The sequence below is a fragment of the Oxyura jamaicensis genome, chromosome 18 (assembly GCF_011077185.1).
Source record: "Oxyura jamaicensis isolate SHBP4307 breed ruddy duck chromosome 18, BPBGC_Ojam_1.0, whole genome shotgun sequence".
In the NCBI taxonomy this organism is placed as follows: domain Eukaryota; kingdom Metazoa; phylum Chordata; class Aves; order Anseriformes; family Anatidae; genus Oxyura; species Oxyura jamaicensis.
Genome location: NC_048910.1, coordinates 4,906,256 through 4,922,021, shown reverse-complemented (window position 1 = coordinate 4,922,021; position 15,766 = coordinate 4,906,256). Strand labels below are relative to the sequence as shown.

The 15,766-nt window shown below is 49.2% G+C and overlaps 2 protein-coding genes across 2 annotated transcripts in view; both read right to left on the bottom strand.

Annotated features, from left to right (window-relative positions):
- Positions 1-942, bottom strand: part of MXRA7 (matrix remodeling associated 7) — a 30,608-nt gene extending 29,666 nt beyond the window's left edge. Inside the window, exons 1-2 of the mRNA XM_035342719.1 lie at positions 915-942; positions 251-333 (exon numbers count right to left, since the gene is read on the bottom strand). Of these exons, the coding sequence (XP_035198610.1) occupies positions 251-333; positions 915-942 (111 nt within the window). The remainder of the gene's footprint in view (positions 1-250; positions 334-914) is intronic.
- A 1,843-nt stretch (positions 943-2,785) lies between these two features.
- Positions 2,786-14,879, bottom strand: JMJD6 (jumonji domain containing 6, arginine demethylase and lysine hydroxylase; the record flags this gene model as incomplete). Its single annotated transcript, XM_035342718.1, has 6 exons — positions 2,786-6,639; positions 8,278-8,405; positions 9,091-9,229; positions 9,344-9,479; positions 10,790-11,076; positions 14,467-14,879. Coding segments are annotated over 6 exons (1,140 nt in total), but the record flags the coding sequence as incomplete, so codon positions are not given.
- Between the last annotated feature and the right edge of the window lie 887 nt (positions 14,880-15,766).

Here is a 15,766-nt window from a genome sequence, read left to right as displayed (position 1 = left end):
GGGCTGGGCTGTCCTGCAGAATAGGATGTGATGGGGATGATGCCCCAAGCAGAACCCAGGCCCGGCATGCCCCGTCTGATGCCCTCTTGTTCCCTCTGTGGCTTTCCAGAGGCAATGGGATAGAGTAAACTTGCTCCGATGCAGCCAGGATCCCACTGGCAGGGATGGAGGGTATCCGTATGGTTCCCCCACCAACTCACAGAATACGCTGCTGCCCCTCTGAACTGCCACAGCGATGGGAAATCCTCACGTCCAGCAGGGTGGGAGGCCCACAGAAGCTGGTGGCAGCCCCCTCGTGTTCCCAGGAGCCAGGCTCGGTGTCACCGAGAGGTTCTGCAAAACCACGGAGAGGGGGCTGCAACCCGACAGGGGCATGAACGGGATCGGCTCCTGCCGCGCAGCATCCCCGCAGCAGGATTAACGGGATCAGCTCCTGCTGCGCTGTATCCCAGCAGTGGGATTAACGGGATCTTCTCCTGCCGTGACACATCCCAACAGTGGGATGAACGGGATCGGCTCCTGCTGTTACGCCACTCGCTGCGGGGCCGGCTTGGAGCTGGGGGAGCGCCAGGGGGGCTCCCACTCGTGATGCTCTGCGTGGGGGCTGCTCCCCACGTGGGTAGCCCCAGGCCGAACGAGCAGGCTGCCCTCTCTTGGGAGAAGCCCAGCTCTGCAGCAGGGAGCTGGCCGAGGCCTGGGGGGGGGTCCCAAGGGTGCTCCCCGGCAGAGCAGGGCCACGCACAAGGGCTGCTATGCCACGGCCGGCTCTGCCCCCCAGCACGAGTGGTGCAGGCACAGGGGGAGCCAAACTGTGCATCCCCCAAGTCGTCCCAGATCCCATTTCCCTTCCAACAAAGCGTGAGCACACACTGGTCCCGCTGTCCGAACTCAGACTCTCCGCAAGCCCCACTCACGCTCCCCAGCATCCAGGAACAGCCACATCCTCTCTGCTGTGGCACCAGAAACCAGAAACTGTCTCGGGAAAGGTCACTGCCTTTACCCCGTTCTTCAGCTGGTCCCAGCTCCGCGGCCAACAGCTCGGATGTACTCAAGAGCTGCTCCGGCTGCTGGCAGAAGCTTGGATGCCACAAGGAGCTCGGCTCACCCAGAGGTCCGAGCAGCACAAGGGAGCTGATGGGCAGGCCTGACTCTCACTGGAAGGATGGATCCTGTTAAAGGGCTCTCTCGTGAGCACTTGTTTTCAGACGTTCCCCTAAGCACCCGCTGCTAGCCCCGACCCAGTACAGCCGTTCTTTCCTCGCGTTCAGGTCCCCATTTTCCAGTGTAATCCCTGAGCTGTGGCACTCTCCGAGCTGTTGATGGTTCACCAAGTTCTGAGCCAGCCGCAGGGCCGGCTTTGCCCTCGGAAGCAGGCTGGTAGGGGCTCAAAGCTGCAGCCTGGGGTCTAACCGAGGCAGTGCCGCATCAGCGAAGCGATCTGAAATTCTCACCCAGCCCTGCTGGAGCTGCTGCTTCTCTCCCCAGCGCCCCGATGCCCCTCCTGCTCTCCCTGCGCGGCAGCCCCCCCAGCTCCTGCTCCCTGTGTTGAAGGAGAGGGCACAACTGCCTAGGACAGGCATCGTGCACAGGTGGCAGCTGCCAGCTCTCAAATCTGAAGGGACAGGGAATGAGTTGTTTGGTTTTTTTTCCTCCTTTTGGAGGCATTTCCCATCAGCTCCACCTGCCACAATTCGCCCTGCTCCAGCAGCAGAGGACAGCCGCACAGAGGAGCCTTTGCGTGGCTCGAAAAGCAGATGAAGCTCTGCAAACACGTTAATTTAACCCCAAACCCGTCTCGCATCATGCAGTCACTCGGTGCTGTGGCTAACACCCAGCTGGGAACGCCGTCCTGTACCCTTTGTGACTTGTTTTCTAACCGCCACAACAGGAACTCCAGCAGCTACGTGCTTTTACATCCAACTGGAAGGCACAGGGACATCAGCGAGGTGCAGCACCATCAGCTCTCCGCATCCCCACTCCTAATCTTTGGTTAGCTCCCCAGGAGCAAGGCAAAGCTCAGTACGTGCTGCTGCTCTCGTTGAATTACGATATTAGGCTGCGATTGTCACAAAAAGGAAGTCAGGGAAGTAAAGCAGGGGAACAAAGCTAAATCAAGGCCACAGCGGCGCTGAAGGAGGCGCCCTCGGTACCTGCAGATTAGGAAGAACAAGGGGATTATTTTAAAGCTAAACACACAAAGTCACCTCTCTTGGGAAAGAGAAGCAGGAGAGACATTAACAGAACATCTCCACGGCGGCTCTGCATTGCTCTCAGCCACCACAGCTCGTGCCGTTTTCTGCAATCGGGTCTTTTAAACGCTGAGCACTGGTGCCCCCAGAGAGCCTGCACGAACAGAGGCTCATTGCTGAGCACGGCTGTGGGGCTGCACCGAGCGGGGCAGCAGCCAGCAGAGGGTACCAGCAGGGCACTGGGGGGGAGCTTCTGAGGAGCGGCTGGAAAGGAGAAAAAGTATTATTTTTTAAACCAACAATAAACAAGAAGAGTTTTTATGTCAGTGTTTGGAGATGGAAGGACGGAGGTTTCCGTAGAAATCAGCAAACTTGCCTGTTGCCAACGCAATTCTCCAGTGTTTCATTCCACAATACATATATATAAATATTCCAAAAGCCTCCAGGCTGCGTCCCACACTCTGCTTCAGCTTGTTTACCCGCAGCTCCTGGTTTCAGAGCTCAGTGACAAGGTGCACCAGCCTACTGCAGGAGAGGGGTACCCGCAGTCCTCCTTTCGGACCACCGTGCAAAAGAAAAGTGACTAGCGACAAGGGTAATGCAAAATAATTGATTTTATTTAAAATAAAAAGCAAAAACACAATCATCCAAACAAGACAGTTAAGAGTATCCCAGCTCTGCTGGATGGGGCGATAAAAGCAGCTAATGGCAGTGGCAGGGCTCGGGGCCGACAGTGCGACTGTCCAACGAATCGGGTAAGCTTTTTCCTTCCCCCCCGTGCAAGGGGAAGGCCAAAACCTTCCTGTTACAGTTGGCCCACACAGGCATTTCAGCTCTGATTCAATCAACAGTCTTGCTTCCTGCCCCACGATGGCTGGGGATTCGGGGAGGAAAAGGGTCTAGGTTAGTTATGAAAGAGGTTGCTGTCTTCCTTCTACGCGGCTTAGTTAAATGAGAAGACGAACTGGAGCCAGCCTGTGCTCGCTGGGAAGGGGAGGAAGGTAGGGCAGTGCCAACGTAGGGCAGTGCCTCCTCGGCATCATCCGCTCCCAGAGCGTTTGTGCGGAGAGCAGGTGCTGGATTCAGTGTGCTTGCTCACCCCTACAGCTCCGATGGGGCTATGAAGTATTTTCCTCCTGAAATCTCGGAGCAGACGAGCCCGTGTTGGTGACCAGAGCTCACAAACCCCCTACCTTTTGCCCGGGCAGGCAGAACACTGAGACCAACACACAGCTGGGTGAGGAAGCCCACAGAACAAACCAGCTCTAAGGCTGGGGAGCGAGGCAGCCCCACAGCACCCCACGGGGGATGGCTGACACAGCGCCAGCAGGGGCTGAGGCAGGGCAATGCTGCTCTGGGGCTCAGGGAAACGAGGGGCTCACTGGGCCTGGGCACGGACCACAGCAGCCTGCTACATCCAGGGGCTCCACGGGACACAAAAACACGGGGGTGGAGGCATCAGTGTCACAAGAAGCGCGAGACAGAGAGGGGAGAGCACAAAACCCACTCTCCCCGGTCAGCCTCCCACAAGCATGGGTCTAGGCACACGGGGAGCTGTTTTTAACTCCGTGCCCAATACACGTGGCTTGGAAAAAAAGGCATGGGAAGCACCCCCACCTTCCTGCAAGGCCAGCTCCCTGGTAAGAATAACGTACCCAGACTGATTTAAAAGAATAAATCCTGATCTAGCAGGACCTCCTGTTTAGAGCAGGCCACAAATTGTCCCAAAATGCCAACAGTTAAACCCTGGTGAGACAAAAAGCCTCATTCTGCCTCAGCTGACGTACCACAGAGCAATTCTGGAAGGGCAACCAGAAAACACCACACGGCCAAAACTGCTGAACAACAATCCCTGATGTCTTCTGCTAGGAAAAGCTAACGCCAGGTTAGGAAGCCTCGGCTTGCTTAGTACTTCTGGAACGCTTCTCGTGGGAGGAGGATGTCGAAGCATGTTACAGTTATTACATGTTAGCCTCACAACACCCCTGTGAGGTAGGTGCTCTCCCATCTACACAAAGAGATCAGCTTATCAGCTTGGTCGAGGCAAGAACCTGTACGCGGAAGACCCAGAGACCCCAGGCTGCCTAGGCACACACACACCCTTGTGCCGTATCACAAAGTGCCTCAGGAGTCAGTACGGCGTGGCTGGTATCCTGATGCCTGCAGCCCGTTTCAAACACGTTGCCTTGTGAGGGGCGTCAAGTGAACACAGGCTGCAAACTGAAATGGTTTCATTTCACACCACCAAGAGTTCATAGGCACGGAGGAATACTCTGCGCTCCCCGTTTTACGGCTGTGCTTCTGGTGGAAGAGGCATGGGATTCCTGGCACAGGGATCAGCCTTTCAAGTACGCTTAAGGTTTTAGGATGGCAAAGCTGAACCCAAAGCTGAACCATGCATGCCAAACAGCAAGCTGCTGCATAAGCCATCTTCCATACATACATCAAGCCACCAAGGAGGGCAGGCAGCCTTGCTCAAACAGCAGCAGGCAGACGTTTAATAAGGGCTCACCTCACCAGGGCAGAGCTGAGAGTGCTGAGCCTTCTCCTCCCGAGGCCACTATGTTCTTCCAAAAGGCAGCAGGTGAAGCCTGTTCTTTCTAGGAAGGACTAAATGGGTTGTGCAGGCTCCCAGGCTGTTCAACTGGGCAGGAAAAAAAGGCAACCTTGGCCAGAAATGCTAAGAGTTTGGGAAGTAGTCTCCTGGAAGAATCTGCAGCGCTGTAGAGAGCAAGCATGCTCACTTATGCCTGGCTATCACAGGAAATTCAGGAGTCAGGATAGCTAAGGAATGCACCAAGAAACCTTCACTCCCTCTGTTTTTTCCTCAACACACTGCTCCGACATAACCGACTGGTACAGAAGTTTCAGAAACGGAGATCCTGATGAATGGAGTTAGGATTCCCTCGTGGCCCAGTCCCCAAGAAAGGAGAGAACATTTAAATTGGAAGAGACAGGCTTGAGAACAAAACAAAAACCCCAACAGAACAGACAAGCAATGCTCTGGCTTCCATCAAACCCAACGTGTGTAAGAAAGTCGTAATTAAGACTGCCAATCTGAATCAATTCAGCTGCCAGTGCCTGGGCATTACTTCATGATTAGGAAATGCGACCGCTTCTGCTTTCAGGTATCATCTCCCAAAGAAGGATGGACACTGTGAGATCTAATACCCACCTCCCAGGTCTCAGGAGAGCACCCAAGGAAGCATCCCAAACTACAGCTGGCTTCTGGCTGTGCTGCTCAGACAGAAAAGGATCACCTCCTTGCAGCGTACCTCCGGCAAGACAGACCTCTTTGCTGACACTACCTGAACAAGCCTCTGCGAAAGAAAGCAGCTCCAACAGATCCCTTGGGGATGAGAGCTTCACCTGGCATAACAGAAATGCACCTAACACAGACTTAAGCATCACATTGCATTTTTAAAAAGCATAAAACAACGTCCCCCTCCCAGTCCTTTAAAATTGGCACTGCAAGTTCTGGAAATTTCTGAACCCATAGTCTCAAAGAAAAGCCGTTTGTTTGTGAACTGCACTGGCCTGAACAAGCCCACGGCCTTGAAACTGTTTGGTATTTAAAGCCCAACAACTGTTGTTGCCATGTAAGAGTCAGCCTGACTTTGTCAGTTGTTACCCAGTGCTAAACATCACACCTGCACCGAGAGGAGTGTAGCTACCTGCAAACACAGACTTTTTTTTCCCCCTTGTTTTTGCTGTGCAAGAAACTCCAGCGTTCTCCTGCTCCATCGAGCTTCCTATGGCAAGGTGCTAGTGCATCTTTGTTACCACACAGAGCAGAAGTAAACCCACCGCTGCTGGTTCATGTGTTACACCTTCGATGCATGTGTGGAGATAAGGACCACAAAAGATGCTTCAGGTAGGTGGCCACCTCCACTGAAGTTGCTTCAGCACTTGGAGCGTACGTACCACCTTCCTTTCCTGAAATTCTGGTGCGAGATCTGCCAGACGTTCAGATGGGCCAGAAGGGCTGGTGTTCCTTTCCTCAAGTGTACAGGACAACATGTAAACATATGACAGTGTCAAAGCAAGGCAGGTTTCTAGGTTTACCTGCTGGTTTTAAAAAGAGTTCTTTAAAAACTGACCGTTGTCTTCCTTGCCAGTTACGTGAACCATTAAATACTCGGCGTGTCCTTACCCAAAGATGGGCTCTTAGTGCACTCACTTGGGGCGCGGAGGGGACAAAGCATTGCACAATAACGGAGGTGGGGAGTTCCCCTTTCAGTTAGTAAGGAGCCAACCTTCGACAGCACGTAATGAAGATGGATGTTTGGATTGAAGAGTGACAAACAAACGTAAGGACTGTGAGAAACAGGAGCAGAGGGGGGTAGAACAGAGCTGGCTGGCTGCTAACGGAGCTTCAATCGGCAGCTGCCTCTAGGCGGGTGTTGTTATCTCTCAGGGGTAACTGCGGCCTCCGCAAGATTCCCTAATCCTGTCAAAAAAAGGTACAACTGCCTGTCATCAACTATAGCATTTCCCCTCATACCAGGGCACAAGATCACAGCATGCAGGTTAATTGTATGATTTTACTTCCCACACGATCGTACAAACTAGGTAAGATTCTGTGCTTGAAACTCTTTCTATGAACTGATCCATCACACAGCTGGAGCAGAAATCCCACCCATCCTCACCGAGAGGAACAATCAACATACAGGAAGAACAGTGAAACCCAGAAAGAGGAGGTTCTAGGCAAGGTGCTAATTTTAATACTTAAGATAATAATTTCAGAATGTGAAGGGCAAAGAATTGAGAAACACACAGGACTTTCAGCAGAGCAGATCTGCACACGTGGTCTGGTTTTGCAGCTTTAAGGCAGGGTCTGCATTATGGCTTGTTATTACCTGCTGCTTGTTCCCTGCCTGAAATCACAACTGTCTGCTGAAATGGGATTTGACAGTACTGTAGCAAATTATTAAAACCTCTAGGGGAAAACAAGCAGTCAGCACAGTTCACTCTGACTGTTTAACGTCTAACTCAAGTGTATCCAGCTACGAGCAACTCCTGAAAACAAGAGAGCAATATAGCCCAGCCAGAAAAGCGGCAATATGGACGGGAGCAACCAGGTCTTTAGGCAGTACCTGCTCTAATAGGTAGGGAATAATGCTGGGAACCTCGACTTCCTCAGATCAATTACTTTTGCACACCCTCTCTAGCAGACCACGCACTAAGTCACCACAGCACTTGTATCCGTGCCAAACCTGGAGCATCCAACAGCTCAGGAACTAGACAGCACCCTAGTGCAGGCAGGCAGCTATTGCAGGAGCGCTGGTCACCCAAACCACAAGGAGTTTGCTTCAGAATTTTGGCAAGCATCTCTTATATGAGGAAAACTGCTTCATTTAGCACCTATCTCCTATGTTTGTTCTCCCCTGCAGTATACTCACAATTTCCTACTGTTTCTCTGTTTTTAGCCTGACAACTTGAGAACTTCCTCATTAATTTTACCCCCAAGCAATTATCTATTCTTGGTTCTGCAGCGTTAGTATTCCTTCCATCTATCTTGACTGACTAGAACCTTGCCTTTTTTTTTTTAAAAAAAACACAGGTAAACACAGACTTCAGGATTTTGGATGAATTCTGCCTTTAACAGATCAAACTGCACCAAACTAAAGTAATCCAGGCCACAATAAAACAAGAGACACCGTACAACTACTCCAAGGTTTTCTGTTTGGACAGCAAGACATCTGAAACAGAGTCTGGCCTGGCCATTCCTCATCTTCAACTGTTCACTCATTATTTGTGCTCTAAAGAGAGCAATTAAAATGCCCCACCTCTCCCATTAAAAATATGCTTTCTCTATTAAAAAGACAACTAGGAAAAGTAATAAAACTGTTTATTAAATAAAGTAAAAAAATTCATTTTCTTTTTAAAAATACCAAGAATCTTAGTTTTCGGTTTGGAACAGCTTCATGGAAGGAGGGTATCACCCCTAGCCAACTGTGTCACATCCCCTAAGGATCCCCTTGATCTCCATCCCTCTCTGCTCAGGACTTGTCCTATCTTACTCTGACAGCTCTGCCTTGTATTGTCTTTTGCTTGTTTAAAAGAAAAACAGTTGCCATCGGGTCACCTGGAGGAGCTGCGCTCTTTGCTCACACAGTCGTCTTGGGAAGTCGTATCGCCGTTACCCATCATGCTGCACGTTCGCCTCTTTTTCCTGCGGTGCATCATGCCCTCCGTCTCAGAGCCAGAGTCACACTGAAACATGAAGAGATGACACCAGAACTCAGAGAAATCTGGTAAACTGTTTGTGCTATGGAATTCAGCACAAGAGCTGCCCCAGGAACCTTGAATAATCAAAATTCAAAGAGCAGCCTGGATTTAACACATGAAATCAATTTTAAATTAAGTGATTAAAACCCAGAAACCAGCACATGCTTAGATCTGGTCACTGGCTAACACAGGTTTGCGGCAAGACAATTGATGCATTCAGTTCGGCTCCTAGAAGGATCTAATCTAAGAGCAGACTCAGCACTTCCTGACATGCTGATGCCACTACAGACACCTAGTAAAGTCCCGTGTTGTAACCGACGGTCTGTTCTGGACCTCATTCCCCCCTCCCATTGGAAAGGCATCCAGTTTGCTGCCATTTTATACAAGCACGGCTTTGCAAAATATGTGACAGATTTATATGTTAGATAAGCACAAGTCAAAGAAGCCAAATTCATTTCCCAGTACAAGGACGGGCTTCAGCAGACAGAACCTGCTGGGAGCACAGATTTTTCCACAGTATGTGGTTTTTTAGTTGCTTTCTAAAAATGTCTTCCGTAAAATGTTCATCTTTGGATGTAGATTATGATTCAAGATAACACATGAGCAGGTATGTAAAAAACTGACTGCAGAATATGGATTACCTACTACAGAAAAAAAACAAAAACCTTACCTCTGAATCAGAGTCAGAGGAGCTAGAACTTGAGGAACTGGACGAATCACTAGAACTGTCAGAAGCAATACCAGTAGATTCCTGTAGATCAACCGAATCAGCCAAGGCTGCCAAGTCAGGATGCTCCTGCTTTAAGATCCTAAACACAGTTCAAACGTCAGCATTAGCCTCTGAACAGTAACACTGCACACAGATGATCAGTTTTGCTTCTCTGTTTTAGAGATCGTGAAAACAGAGTTACTAGATCTCTTACCTGTACCACTTCCGTGACAGCTTGGGTCTTCCTCTTACTGTCTTGTGCCACACCACGGGGAAGTTGGTACAGCTGGCAAAGTTCTGCGTGATGGCAATCGTCGTGTCAAGGTTGAGAACTACGTGCCACCAGCCACCTGTAAACACAACACCAGTGACCACTTCTGGCTACACAGCAGAAATCACGCTCGACAACAGCCACGCATCTTTTTCCCACAGGAAATTGGACCTCATCTCCTGAACCCAGGTGAGCTTGCCACAGGATCTTCTGTCCTCAGTCTTACTTCAGGATTCATTGCAATCCTCTGCAGGTTCTTATTATAGAAGGCTGCACAATGCTCTCAGCAAATTATCCAGCCCGTGAACAGTACTCAAGATCTGACTTGACAGCAACACACTGGCTGCTGACAGTGTATTTAATAGCAAGAGCCATTGTAACCCAGACAGCACAGAGACCCTCTCTGTTAAGCTAGAGAACACTTTCCATGCCGAATTAGTAAGGTTCTTATGATCACAGACCAACCTTTCATTTAAAAATAGATGCAAATTGTTTTCCCACACAGAATAAAAATAGGCAGCGATGTTCCTACAACCCACTTATAACCTCATAAAAAGACTACGGTTTAATGGAAGCCGACAGCTACAGAATCTTAACAGAAGGTACACCGAGGAGTCACGAATAAGTGCCAAGACAATCACAAGGCACCCTTCAAACATGAAGTCAGCTGCGTATTAGAGACGAGCAGGGTGGATAGAAGCTATGTGGCATGCTGCACAGAAACGATGCAAGATTTAGAGGTTGGAAGCTAGGCAGTGAACTCACCCACTCTACCCACTAGCCACCTTACCTCCCGGTGACAGTGGGGACACATTGCACAGCCACCCTCCGGGAATGGCATCCTTATCAGATCTTTCTTTAGCTTTTGATTTCAAACACAAGATGAAGCATAACCACAGAGAAGTGGGTGGAATGCGTCAGTGACTTCAAGTTCTTTTCCCACAGCCAAGAAAAACACATATGCAGTCAGACTACCCAGGCTACAAAATTCACTAATGAATTTGGAACAGTGTGTATAAACTCAAACATTTTTTGTCTGAGCGTTACTAATACTCAAACAGTTTTATTCTTTTATGCTTTGTTATTTTCTTAGTTATGTAATTTAGTTCAGGATCACATTACTATGATTCTGCAACTCGATTCCCATTTGGTTTGCCATCTGTACCACATGCAGTCCTACGCTACAGGCCATTTATATGTCAAGACATTCAGAAAACCACTGAACAGTCTCAGAGGGAGCCTCACAATAGATAGCCCCTTGAAACAGGTCAGAGTAGTTTCTTTCTGAGAGGGGCCACAAAAAAATCTGAAATATTCTCTTTATCTCTATTACACGTTTAAAATACGCTTTTCTCTGCCAGATTCACTCACCGTAGATACTGTACGTACCTGGGACAAAGACGGTCTCGCCTGGTTTCTGTAAGATTTCCAGGGGTTTGAACTCTGGGGGCCAGGTGGGGAGCTGTGTCCTGGGATATATGACGTTGAACCACGTGATAGCTTCATCCTGCTGGTTCCCTCCCTCCTCTCGCGTCACTTTGATCAGCTCTCTGGGGGTGCTGGTGGGGAACAGGCACCAACGCTTGTGTCCTTGGACTAAGGCATTCCACGCGCTAGTTCCCAAGGGGTCGATGTGAATTCCAGTCCCAGACCGAGGCGGGCCCATCACAAACCACCTGCACGGAGAGGGAAAAAAATGCCTTCAGTCATAAAGCAAGTTGCTGCCTTCTCTTTTCTTCACGTTTAGTTTTGCAGCTGTTAATTTCTCATATGGCCAGAAATCAAGGAGGTTACCTCAATTGCTTTCTTCATTTACCTTCTTGAGATCGTTAGGCTCATGCTAACACAAATGGTATGACATGGGTTTAATCTAAGAACCAAAATGAATCAGGACAGGAAGGTCTCTAGGCTAGGACAGTAAAGATAGCTTTGTAACACAAAATACAGCTATGAAATGTAAGCAGTTCTTCAAGAAGATATACACTGGCCTCAAGGTTTAAGCCTTCATGTTTTTGCAGCAGTGTTTATGAACGTGATTAAGTCACAGCGGCCTGCGTTAGGGTTCTTGCTATGCAGGAGGATGCTTCTAAGCCTCTGTTTTTCTAAAATTTGCTGCTCTTAAATAGAACCAGAACTACAGAACAATGAGGAACAAACAAAAAGCAACACAAATAAAAAGGAGAGTGAAGTTACGCAACCCTGGACTGCCTCTATGCCTTCTGTTCATTTACAAAAGGCTTTTTATTCCTATATTTAACTCACTGGGGCTTATTCTTTGGTGACCGTTCAGGATTTGCTGTGTATATTCTCATTCCCAATTTGCAAAGCTTATTTCTCCCTGTGGAGAAGTTTGGCTGCTAAAGATATTTAACCACAACAGCACCTCCAATTGCTGCGTAACAGAACAGTAAGACCTACTATACCAGATAAAATAGAATCACAGAACTGTAGGGGTTGGAAGGGACCTCGAAAGATCATCGGGTCCAACCCCCCTGCCAAAGCAGGATCCTCAGAGCCGGCTGCCCAGGTAGGCGTCCAGATGGGCCTTGAATATCGCCAGAGAAGGAGACTCCACAACCTCTCTAGGCAGCCTGTTGCAGTGCTCCGTCACCCTCACCGTGAAGAAGTTCTTTTGCATGGCGGTGCGGAACATCCTGTGTTCTATCTTGCGGCCATTGCCCCTTGTCCTATTCCCACCAACCACCAAGAAGAGGTTAGCTACATCCTTCTGTCTCCCACCCCTCAGATATTTATAGACATTGATAAGATCCCCTTTCAGTCTTCTTTTCTCCAGACTGAACAGACCCAGGTCTCTCAGCCTGTCCTCATAGGAAAGATGCTCCAGGCCCCGTATCGTCTTTGTGGCCCTCCGCTGCAGGGTAAGCCAGGTGGTTTATTACCACACAGCAAGATGAAGAAATGGCAATAGCTGTTTAGAAAGAAGAAAGAAACCGAAGCACCATGGATTTGAGTCATCTTCCACCAGAACCCCTCCACTGGGTGGCTGAAAGGCACCGATACTGAGCAGGAGGAGTTCAAAGGTTCAGAAAATACCACCAGCCACAGAACTCTCCATCTCCCTTCCCAATCCAGGTATAAACTCAGTTGGTCTCTAAGCACTGTGTGCTAGCACTGATTACAGACTAAGTTTTGTTATCACGCTGGGTACTTCCTGCTTCATGAAGGCACCATAAAATCCAGGCCGTTTGTCACTTCTATTGTCAGCTCACTCTTTAGATTCCTATTAGCCTTGGAAAGGTTGTTAAACCACAGGTAGAACTGTAGAACTTTATTGGTAAGTCAGAATAAAATAAGTACAAAGATCTGTTCAAACACTGTTCAGTACAATTTTTCTGCCTACAACCTGAATTTACACAAGGAAGGCCTTAAAATTCTTACTTAGCAGCATTCACTTACCTGCATCTTTCTGCAGGAATTTAGTTTACAATGAACATAACCCAGCTGGCCACACCAAATTTACCATTAAAAACTTCAAGGCCTGTAACTTCAACTTAAAACAAATGAAAACAACAACAACAAAATGCCCCAAACCACAGCAGCTACCTCAGTGAATGGCTTCCAGTAGCCCTTATGGAAGTCCAACGGCTTCCAACTGCCCCTATTTTAAGGAGGAACAACCCCAATAATGATGGTCTAAAAGGAACGACTTCTTATTTAAGACCTGTACACTACCACACCTCTCAACCCAGAGGTCAACCTGTAGAATGCATATCTTGACCACAAGATTAGGAAGCATCACTTCTGGTTGATTTTTCAGTTATGGCACTGAACTACTGAATAATCTTCATCCAATTCTGTACCTAGACCAAACTCCTACCTCCAGGAGGCACCAGCTGTGCTCTACTGCATCACTCGTCTCAAAAAAGTGAGACCAAGCTCACATTTTCCAGAGCAAAGTGCAAGAATTGCGAACGCCCAGATCGCAAGGGAAGAGCTCAGCACGTGCCTGCAGGTGGGGAGGGCACGGGGTAAGAAGTATCAGTGTGAGTGTGTCACAGCTAGGTTACCTAGCTTATCTGTGACTCTGATAAACGATTCCTAGTCCTGTCAGTGCATGCAGTTACTGCTGGAGACTACACCCACCGTGCTTTTGCATTTGATCATAGCAGCAGATGCTCTAAGCTAATGATAAAAAGGTTTGGTTACAGCTTTGTAAAGATACCTACTTCTTAAACAGAATTGGTTTCACACTTCCCTCCTGAAAAAGCACAACTGAACTGTTATTTCTACTGTTATTCATTACTTGTTCTATTATATGTAAAACAACACCACCATGCACATCAGAGCCTCATGTCATTCAAAGGGCAAGGCATTCCCTGACAATTATAACGTGGCTGTAAAGCCTTTAATTACTTGGGAACGTTCAGCTTATTCTTATGCTGCTACGAAGCATTACATTAATGCAAATGGAGATTCCTCGTGCATCTACTAGCCAAAACACTAGGTTGTTGCACCTGGCTTCAGGAATCAAGTGCCAACTCCATCGTCTTCAAACCAGATGCAAAAAAAAAAGATGTGAAAAGACTACAGAGATGTGAAATTGTCCTGTATCATCTAAAGGGGAGCTAAGAGCCAGCCTCCACACTTCATACTAGCTTAAGATCTTTACCTTGAAAGGACTGACTCATAATTAAACAAAATCCCACACTGCACGTAAGCCACCGCAGCAAAGCCTAGGAGCTAGTCCTGAGGTATTAAAAACGTGAGGCCAGAAGGCACTTCACACGCAGCAAGGAATGAATCTTCATAGCTTTCAGGAGCTATGTTCTTACTCATTTAAATCACAGAACTGAGGTAAACTAACTTCAAAAAAGGTAATTACACCGGTGACAGGGCCAGAAATCTCGACGTACAAACCAGCTCTTCCCTTCTTCTGGGTTACATGCACATGTTTGTTTCAGAACGGCTGACATAAAACCACCATTTTCTTTTATATAAAGCAATCGTATATAAGTAAATATATTTATTTTTATAAATCTACGTAGGAATAACTAATGACGGGGAAAATACCTACTTGTATGTTGTTGTCACTGTACCATACATACCTGTACGGAGGCCTTCGTTTCTCCCCCGCATACTGAAACAGATCATCAGTGAAGAACTTGGGTACTTTGTAGTCCTCCAGGAGTTTCCTGCGCTTGGGATGCTCTCCGTAACTGCTGTCAAATATGTACAGTGGGCTGTCGTCGCGTGTGGTCTCCATATACTCTATGTAGTATTTCATCTTCATCTTCACAGAATACCCATCATTGTCCTCCCCGCATTTGAACTTCTGGTTCCTGTACTTGCGTTTCAGCCGCTCCAGAGTCCACTTCTCCTGGGCAGACCAGCCCACCTGAGCATTCAGCAAGACGACGGGCTTGTAAGGTTTTTCGTAACGCTCCACAAATTCTTCCACCGTTAACTGGAGGGCATCTGCCCTCTCCACGTTATCCTGGGGAACCAAGAGGGGAACACAGAACGCATGTTAGGCCAGACTTTAACATCCCAGAGCTGTGCTCTCTAAATCGGCGCGGAGGCGCTCACACTTCGTACCACACACCACGAGGACATCAAGCTGCCCGCGTGTTATTTTAAGCTCCTCCAGGCTGCAGCCCTACTTCTCACGCCCTGCTCTGTGTGCCCGTCGGTAACACCAGCAGGCCGAAGCAGCATTTGGCACCGGTCCCCAGCATGGTAACTCCCAGGGCAGCGGGGACGCCCCTGCCCTCTGGGCTGACAGACCCTCGCCCTATTTTAGCGCTCACTGCTCCGTTCTCACCCCCTCTCCGGGGAGCTCAGGGGAGGCCTTGCTGCTCACCGAGGGAAGGAAGGAAGGAGGAACAGGGGAAGGAGAGCGCACACGTGCTGCCCAGCCTCCCCCTCTCCACCCCAGCACGCCCCGAGAGCAGGTCTGAGGCAGCTCCGGCCTCTGGAACAGGGAGCTCCTGGGCTCCCAGTGCTTCCCCAGCAGTTCCCCTCAGTTTCCACTCCTCCCTCAATTCCTTTCAGGGCCCCTCCACTCCCTTCAGGGTCTCCCTCATTCCCCATAGGACCCCCCCCATGTCCTCCACATTCCTTTCAGTCCCCCCATTCTCCTCAGCCCGCCCCCCCCTTCAGAATTCTCTCATCTCCTCCCATTCCCCTCAGAACCCCCCCCCTTCCAGACCCCCCCTTTCCCCTCAAGCTCCCCCCACTGCACCCCCCCTCTCCCTTCCCCTCAGGACCCCCTCAACCCCCCCTCCCGGACCCCCCCCCTTAAAGACTCCCTCACCATACCCCCATCCTTCTCAGAGCTCCTCTATTCCCCTCATCCTCCCTTCCCCATTCCCCTCAAGACCCCCCCGCTCCCTTCAGGACCCCCCT